The sequence below is a fragment of the Triticum aestivum genome, chromosome 5D, assembly GCF_018294505.1.
Source record: "Triticum aestivum cultivar Chinese Spring chromosome 5D, IWGSC CS RefSeq v2.1, whole genome shotgun sequence".
Taxonomy (NCBI): domain Eukaryota; kingdom Viridiplantae; phylum Streptophyta; class Magnoliopsida; order Poales; family Poaceae; genus Triticum; species Triticum aestivum.
The window spans coordinates 448036546-448045881 of NC_057808.1; the positions used below are offsets into that span (position 1 = coordinate 448036546).

A 9336-nucleotide genomic window follows, 5' to 3' on the forward strand; every position below is an offset into this window, starting at 1 on the left:
TCACCCACCGTAAAATACTTATGCTCTTGAGAGAAGCCACTAGTGAAACCTATGGCCCCCGGGTCTATTTTCCATCATATTAATCTTCCAACACTTAGTTATTTTCATTGCTTTCTATTTTACTTTGCATCTTTATCATAAAAATACCAAAAATATTATCTTATCATATCTATCAGATCTCACTCTCATAAGTGACCGTGTAGGGATTGACAACCCCTTATTGCGTTGGTTGCGAGGATTTATTTGTTTGTGTAGGTGCGAGGGACTCGCGCGTAGCCTCCTACTGGATTGATACCTTGGTTCTCAAAAACTGAGGGAAATACTTACGCTACTTTGCTGCATCACCCTTTCCTTTTCAAGGGAAAACCAACGCAGTGCTCAAGAGGTAGCAGGGACGCCACCGGCGCTGAGCGTCCACCCGCACGGCCCTGTGAGCATGTCGGGAGGCACCGGGATGTTGGCCTCGAAGAGCGAGTACGCCTCCCACTCGTGCAGCGAGCGGCGGCTGAAGCCGTTGGCCGCCGCCCCATCGCCGGGGAATCGCTTGCACATCGTCGCGGCTGGGCTTGGCGAGAGAGGGGGGGCGTCGGCGGCGGCTGCGCACGGGGAGAGAGAGGCAGAGCACGGCGGGGTGTGGCCAGAGGCGAGGGGGAGGCGTTGCTTTTATAGTGGCCGAGCGCCGTGTGTACTCATGGCGGGAAGGAGGGCGTCGCCGCACCGCCCGTGAGGAATCAATGGAAGGCTGACCAGCAGCAGCCTTGGCATTGATTCCCCGCAGGAAACCGAGGCGTTGTGAGGACGACGAGGCGAGTGTGGCTGACTCGGCAGGCCCGCAGTTAGTTCGCGCCAAAATCGCTTGCCCCGGTGCCTCCGGGCGCCCCCAGCGCGCTGGGTTCGGCCTGGGTCTGCTGGCGCTAGTTTCGGCCCAAACCGGCGAAAAACGGGCTCCAGAGGGCGCGACTGGTCCAATTTTTGGGCGTTGGCGTGAAAAAATCGCCCGGGGGGGGGGGCGCGTGTTGGGGGTGCGGCTGGAGATGCTCTAAGGGCTGCGACGGGTGGCGGCCCTGCCAGCGACAATGGATATGGAGCGAGTTGTCATCCGTTGTGGTAGGGGGAGGGAGGCTCTACAAGTCGATGACCTGAATATGGTTTGAAGTGGAAGTCAAGCGTTTTCCTTAATTAAATCATTGGCTGAGATCTATTATGTACTCTTACCTGTTTGTGAATTTTCGTAAAAAAGAACCGTATGACACATGTGGTAAGCAATCTAACCAATTTGAAAAGAGTTCTCGTAAAAAGGTGAACACGCTCGTCGGGTGCAACGCAACTAGACACAGGATAAATGAAGAATAAATAAAAACGGTGTGTGAACCAACCTGTGGTTGGATGGTTAGAGGGACTATGGTATCCCCAGCCCATCAAGTTTCAAGTCCTGGTGCTCGCATCTATTCCTGGATTTATTTCAGGATTCCGGCGATGCGCATTTAGTGGGAGGAGACGTTCCCGTCGATCACGAGGTGCCTACATAGGGGTGAGTGTATACGCGCGTATATGAGCACTTGCGTCTGTACTATGTTAAAAAAATAAAAAATAAAAACGGTGTGATTTTCGCAACAAAACGATGCAACGGGCATAAATAAATAAATTAAAGGTCCGTCTATATTACATCTAGATATGAAATAATATCTCACATCTAACATTACATCATCTTATATTGTGAACCCTCTCGTTGACAACTACCGTCTGTTCTTTCCTCCGTTTTCAACTTCATTCCTTCAGGCTGTTTGTTTGTCCTGGTTGTATGTTTGTTTGTCAAAGACCAACCCACCACCCTCCACCCCGAGCCTACCCCAAACGGCCCTTGTAGACAAAAGGCCCTTGTTTTTTTTGTCCCCTATTTTTTCTAGTTGTTGGTCACGTTATTCCTCCTCCCTGCGTTTCTTTCTTTCTTGTCCTTGTCCCTGTGTGTCGCACGATCTAGAGAAGCAATCGCTTTCTTTGCTCAGTCCTCGGCTGGCCCTTCTCCGGGTTTTGGAATGATGCATGGAACGGATGAAGTTTGTATATGTGTGCACATACAAGAAACAAAAAACAGGTAGTGAGACGTGTGCTATCAGTGCATGCATGCATAGCCAGCTAGTTTTCATGTACCTCACGGTTCAGCAGAAAATTTCGAAACCTTCTATATACCAATGTGACAAATGGATGGATGATAGTATTTGGACGACCGTATATGATAAACATGAATTATATAAAAGGAAATAGAAAAATATGAATAAGTACATCATGCAGGTTCAGTAGGACAATCATACCAAAGTTCAGTACATCATACAGGTTTCAGTTGGACATCGCGGCTCCGCAGCAAAACATATGCAACAGGTTCAGCAAAAAAAAGGGCTAATTCCGGTAGCTAGCTTATATACACGGCAAAAACACGTGTACCGCAAAAAAATAGAATGAAAACTTCTCTAAAATTTAGAAGGTAATACATTACTGTTGTACTTGAAAAATAAAAGAAGTATCAACACAACATCAAACAAGGCCTCCAAGTTGATGTATCCATCCCAGGAAAAGGAAGGCAGGCATCTCAACTACAAAACTACACCCTGAGTTGCGAGTCGAAGATGGACTTGCAACTAGGGCGACTACAAAACTATATCCCTGAGTTGCGAGTGCATGGTTGACTTGCAACTGGGGTGAAACCCAAAACCACAACCCCCAAGTTGCGAGTCTAGGATGGACTTGCAACTGGGGCGATTACAAACTACATCCCTCGAGTTGCGAGTCGGTGGTGGACTTGCAACTGGGTGATTACAAACTACATCCCTCGAGTTGCGAGTCGGCGGTGGACTTGCAACTGGGGTAATTAGAAAAATACATCCCTGAGTAGCGAGTACATGGTTGACTTACAATTGGGGGTGAAAACAAACAACACTCCTCCGAGTTGCGAGTCGAGGGTGGACTTGCAACTGGGCTGATAGAAACCCCTAGTTGCAGGTCGAGGGTCTAATTGCAACTACCATGAAACAAGGAGAAAAGACAACACTCCTCGAGTTGCGAGTCGAGGGTGGACTTGCAACTAGGGCAAGTACAAAACTACATCCCCGAGTTGCGAGTACAACGTTGACTTGCAACTGGGGCAATACAAAACTACATCCCTCGAGTTGCAAATCGGGGTGGACTTCCAACTGGGGTGAAAACCAAAACAACACCCCCTGAGTTGCCAGTCGAGGGTGGACTTGCAACTGGGCCGACAGAAACCCCTAGTTCCAGGTCGAGGGTCTAATTGCAACTACCATGACACAAAAACAAAAGACAACACCCCTCGAGTTGCAAGTTGAGGGTGGGCTTGCAACTGGGCCGACAGAAACCCCTAGTTGCAGATCGAGGGTCTAATTGCAACTACCATGAAACAAAAACAAAAGAGAACACCCCTCGAGTTGCGAGTCGAGGGTCTAATTGCAACTACCATGACACAAAAACAAAAGACAGCACCCCTCGAGTTGCAAGTCGTGGGTGGACTTGCAACTGGGCCGACAAAAACCCCTAGTTGCACATCGAGGGTCTAATTGCAACTACCATGAAACAAAAACAAAAGAAAACACCCCTCGAGTTGCGAGTTGAGGGTGGACTTGCAACTAGGGCAACTATAAAAACTACACCTCTCGAGTTGCGAGTCGAGGGTGGACTTGCAACTGGGCCGACAGAAACCCCTAGTTGCAGGTCGAGGGTCTAATTGCAACTACCATGAAACAAGAACAAAAAAACAAAACACCCCTCGAGTTGCGAGTTGAGGGGTGGACTTGCAACTAGGGCAACTACAAAACTACACCCCCCGAGTTACGAGTCGAGAGTGGACTTGCAACTAGGGCAACTACAAAACTCTATCCCCGAGTTGCGAGTACATGGTTGACTTGCAACTGGGGCGATTACAAACTACATACCTCGAGTTGCAATTCGGGGGTCGACTTGCAACTGGGATGAAACAAACTGCACTCCCAATCGCGAGTCAATGATGGACTTGCAAATGAGATGAAAGACAAAACATAGGCCCAATTGCGGGTCAAAGATGGGCTTGCAACTCGAGGGTGGGCTTGCACCTCGGACAACTACGAGACCAATTGCGAGTCAAGGGTGGACTTGCAACTGGGACAACTACGAAACTTCGAGCCCAGTTGTGAGTTTAGGGTCAATTTGCAACTGGGATGAAACAAGCTATAAGCTTGTTACAATCAAAAGGCAGACTTGCAACTGGGATGAAAAACAAAACACATGCTCTAGTTGTGAGTAGAGGGTGGGCTTGCAACTTGGACAACTACGAGCCCAGTTTTGAGTCGAGAGGGACTTGCACCTGGGACAACTATGAAACTACGAGTCAGTTGCGAGTCAAGGGTCAACTTGCAACTGGGATGAAACAAGCTATGGGCAGTTGCGAGTCAAGGGTGGACTTGCAACTTGGATGCAAAACAAAAACGCATGCTCCAGTTGCGGGTCGAGGGTGGGCTTGCAAGTCTGACAATTACGAGCCCAGTTGCGAGTGGAGGGTGGACTTGCACCTAGGACAACTACGAAACTACGAGCCTAGTTGTGACTCAAGAGTCGACTTGCAACTAGGATGATACAAACTACATGCCCAGTTGCGTGTCAATGGTAGACCTACAACTGGGATGAAAAATAAAAACACATACTCCAGTTGCGATTCGATGGTGGATTTGCACCTGGGATGAAAAATAAAAACACATGCTCCAGTTGCGAGTCGATGGTGAATTTGCACCTGGGACAACTTACGAAACTACGAGACTAGTTGCAAGTCAATGGTCGATTTGTAACTAGGATGAAACGAACTACATGCCAGTTGTATGTCAAGGGTGGACCTATAACTGAGATGAAAAATAAAACACATACAAAATAACTGGGGTCAAAGATCGGTCAGTGAGAAGATGGGGGATAAGCTTCATAGTCGAGCCCCAAAACAACAACATATATAGGCCCATGTGAAAAAAATATGAGAACATGACGACACAAAACAAACAGGACAAGAGGACGCGCGACGAAAAAGCACAAGCTGACACGAGCGTGCATGATTGAGTTTGTGCAAACATTAAATCAAACAAATCAGACAATTATAGACTCAGATGAGCTAAAACTTATCTAGATTAGATTTAGAAAATCTGAAAACTAAAAATCTAGTTACACTCCTCTCTAGCTACACGGTCAAACCAAAAAAAAAGGAATAAAAAGACACGTGTCCCTCCATAAAAAAGCGAAGCCCACAAAAGAACCAATACACAAAACATAATAACTGCTCACTCAAAAATATCATATCGGGTCTCACTGCTTCACGAAGGACAAACAGAAAAGACGACGCAAGGACAACGAGCATGACTCAGAAGCACGTGTGTCTAACGGTATATGAATAGATGAAACATTGTTAACTCTCATTTAGATAATATTTAGCAAACCAATCCGAAACGGGACCTCAGATCACGTCACGAAAATGCCCCAACAAAAGACACATGCGTGAATAGGTCGATAAGTAGACACCAACACACGGCGCGACACAGAGTGCGCGTGAAAAAATAACCCGCAATCAAGATTTGCACAACATTTAAAGCGAACATATGACAGTGAAAACATGTTCATGAATTTTAAATGAGTAAATAAATAATAAAACAAAAATAAAAATGAAAAAAGTGAAAATAAAAAATAAAAACAAAAAATCATGAATTTAAAATAAATAATGAAATAGAAAAAATAAAATAAAAGAGAAAAATAAAACGGAAACGAAAAAAAAATACTAGGAGTCAAATGGGAATGTAGGAAAATGAGAGGAACTAGGACTGAGTGTAGCACAGACTCGTGAAAAGAAATAGAAAAAGTCAATCGACCTCACACTAGCAACGACCTTCACGAGCATAGGCTTGTGAAAACCAACAACGGTCCGACCTCGTACTAGCAACGACTCGGACACAAGCACAGCTAGCAACGACCCGGACACAGGCACAACGCGAGACAACGCGCCACGAGCCAGCGCAGCAGCTAGACAATTGTGTTTTGCACGCATATTAAAGACAAATGATCTAACTCTAGACTTAGATGTGAGATAGTTATTTCACATCTAGACGTGAAATCGCAAACCCGATAAATTAATTAAACAAGCCAAAAAAATGTTTCAGGCAGTAACAAACACGGACACGTGTCTTTTCCCCCCTGGAGACGCGGAGCGCACGTTTGCTACTACTAGCTGCCAGTATCCGACTATGATCTGCTCTTGATAATACAGATTGATTGGCAGTGCAAAACCCTAGCCCGACTCGGCACCCATGGCCGCCATACAGCATCTATAAGAGGTTGGCGATCGGGCCAAACCCTCATACCACCAGCAGTACCTACCTAGCTACGTGTGCAAAGATCGATCCATCGATCGCCAGGTTAGCTAGCTACTAGGGCAGCCATGGCGTTGACGAGCGACAACGAGGAGGAGTACTACAGCAGCCCCGAGGAGGCGGAGGAGGCCGGCGACGACGACGACCGGATGAGCTTCCGGACCGCCTCCAACGAAAGCGACAATGACGCCGGCGCCGGCGACGACGCCGATGATGATTGCTTGTATGGCGACAGCGACGGCGACGGCGACGATGGCATGTACGATGAATACGAGGGGGACGAGGAGGAGGGGCTGGAGGAGGTGGATGAGGAAGGCGGCGTCCTGGACGAGATGAGGTTCACGGCGACGCAGTACGCCGTGCTGACCATGGACGAGGTGCGCGCGCGGCAGGAGGAGCACACGGCGCGGGTGGCCGACCTGATCGCGCTCCCGCCCGCGCTCGCGGCCGCCGTGCTCCGCCACTTCAAGTGGAGCGCCCAGGGCGTGTGGGAGCGGTGGTTCTCGGACGAGCACAAGGTCCGCGACGCCGTCGGCCTGCCCGCGGACGGCGACGCCGTCTCCGTGGCCGTCAACGACGCGCCCCTCACCTGCTACATCTGCTTCGACGCGCACGGCCCCGGCGAGATGCGGTCCGCCGGGTGCGCCCACTTCTACTGCCGCGGCTGCTGGAGCGGCTACGTGCGCGCCGCCGTCGGGGACGGCGCCCGCTGCCTGTCGATCCGGTGCCCGGACATGGGCTGCTCCGCCGCCGTGGTCCGCGACCTGGTCGACGACGTGGCGGACGCCGACGACGCGAAACGGTACGGCGAGTTCCTGGTCAGGTCGTACGTGGAGGAGAGCAAGAGGCTCCGGTGGTGCCCGGCGCCCGGGTGCGACCGGGCCGTGGAGTTCGACGGCGAGAAGTGCACGGTGCAGCTGGACGCGTGGTGCGCGTGCGGGCACGGCTTCTGCCTCGTCTGCGGCGAGGAGGCGCACCGCCCGGTCGCGTGCGACACGGTGCGGGGGTGGCTGGACAAGAACCGCTCCGACTCGGAGACGGCGCAGTGGGTGCTGGCTAACACGAAGCACTGCCCGGAGTGCCGCCGCCCCATCGAGAAGAACCAGGGGTGCATGCACATGACGTGCTCGCCGCCGTGCAAGCACCAGTTCTGCTGGCTCTGCCTGGGACCCTGGGGCAAGCACGACGGCGGCAACTACAACTGCAACACCTACAACGCCGCCAGGGCGGAGGGCAAGTACACGGAGGAGGAGCTCCGGCGGGCGCAGGCCAAGGCGTCGGTCGACCGCTACCTGCACTACTACGAGCGCTGGGGCGCGCACGAGCGGTCCCGGCAAAAGGCGCTCGAGGACACGGCGGCGCTCGGCAAGGACGGCGCGCAGAGGGAGGCCGTGGCCGCCGCGTTCGGGGTGGTGGAGACGGAGCTCGACTTCCTGGAGGAGGCGTACCGGCAGGTGGCCGAGTGCCGGCGGATGCTGCGGTGGACGTACGCCTTCGGCTACTACCTGGACGACCCGGCCAAGCGCGACCTGTTCGAGGACCTGCAGAGCCAGGCCGACAAGTCGCTGGAGCGCCTGCACGAGTGCGCCGAGAAGGACAGGACGAGCCTCGTCGCCGAGGCGGCCGGCGAGCACGGCGCGGTGGCCGACAAGTACCTGGAGTTCAGGCCCAGGCTGTCGAGCCTGACGGCCGTGGCGAGGAACCACTTCGAGAACATGGCCAGGGCGTTCCGGGACGGCCTGGCCGAGGTCGAGGTCGACCCCGCCGTTGCCGCCCGCCGCGCTGCCGCCACCCCTCCTCCACCACCGCTGGACGACGACGACGACGAAGACTTCTTCGAAGAGCTGCGGATGTAAATCAATCAATCGTAGATTTATCAGTACATGCAGTACCTGTACAACGTAGTAATTGGCTCAACCGATCATATTGGCTAGGATTATCAAGTGGGCACAACTCTGCAAACAGTGAAACCAGATTTACACCTGATCAAACTGTAATTGTCAACATTTTTTTACTATTTGATAATAGATGTGCGTGTGCTTTCGTGTATAGTGAAATGTTAATTTCTATGAGATAAAAAAATATGTTTCCCAAAGAGTAAGCGTGGAAGATTACCTTAGAGCATCTTCAACACTTGTGTATACAGACATAGACATATCCATTTTAGCATCAAAATAACTCGTATAGTTTTGTCTCAAACACACATCATTTCATCATTTATGAAATTCAGCTTGAGACCATTGACTTCAAAGTTCAGCGGATGTGCTTTCTTGATAGCTAGTATCAAATAAGATCTTTGCAAAGACATCGAGGTCATTTGTGAGACACTGGCAAACCAATAGATCATTTGATGCCCCATATTCAAAAATTATTATTGCATCTTTGCAATGTCCTTTGAATTGCCCATGCCATGCTGCACGGCTATTCTTCCACCTCCAATGCAAGTCGATGTTTCAACGCACACCGGGAAAGCCATTTGATGCACCCATTTGCAGAAGCCTTGCGGTGTCAGCTTCATTTGGTGCTGGAGATATCTCCCTCCAAAGATATCAATGACAACACTTCACGAATTTCTTCAAACTTTTAATGACCGTGATCTCTACAATTCCAATCCAGACAGCAATAGAATCAGCTCAACAACCATATGCAAGCATGCACACCGATGACACAACCTTCTTCAAAGCATTATGACCAAGTTGACCAGCTGCATCCCATTTCTGCGTGAAGTAGAGACAATGAACTTCATGGACAATTTTATGGCCAAACATTGGATTCTCTCCAAAATAACCCTACATAAGCTTATCATGCTCGACTTGCTTATTGCGATGAACTACCACACGACCGGACACTGAGCCAAGATGCTTCAACCTCTTATTTGACATCATATGACACATACAACGTCGTTTCCATTTCAAAATCGTTGTCATCGCCCTATGATGAGTTGTCGAAA

The 9336-nt window shown here is 50.3% G+C and overlaps 1 protein-coding gene across 1 annotated transcript; it reads left to right on the plus strand.

The window, feature by feature from the left end:
• Positions 1-6266: 6266 nt before the first annotated feature.
• On the plus strand, positions 6267-8435 carry LOC123125443 (probable E3 ubiquitin-protein ligase ARI5). The gene has a single exon (XM_044545936.1). The coding sequence runs from the start codon at positions 6455-6457 to the stop codon at positions 8240-8242; it is 1788 nt and encodes a 595-aa protein (XP_044401871.1). The 5' UTR covers positions 6267-6454; the 3' UTR covers positions 8243-8435.
• The last annotated feature ends 901 nt before the right edge of the window (positions 8436-9336 follow it).

What these genes read in the sequence shown, in the direction of transcription:
- LOC123125443 (XM_044545936.1), top strand. Translation starts at nt 6,455, where the DNA reads ATGGCGTTGACGAGCGACAACGAGGAGGAGTACTACAGCAGCCCCGAG.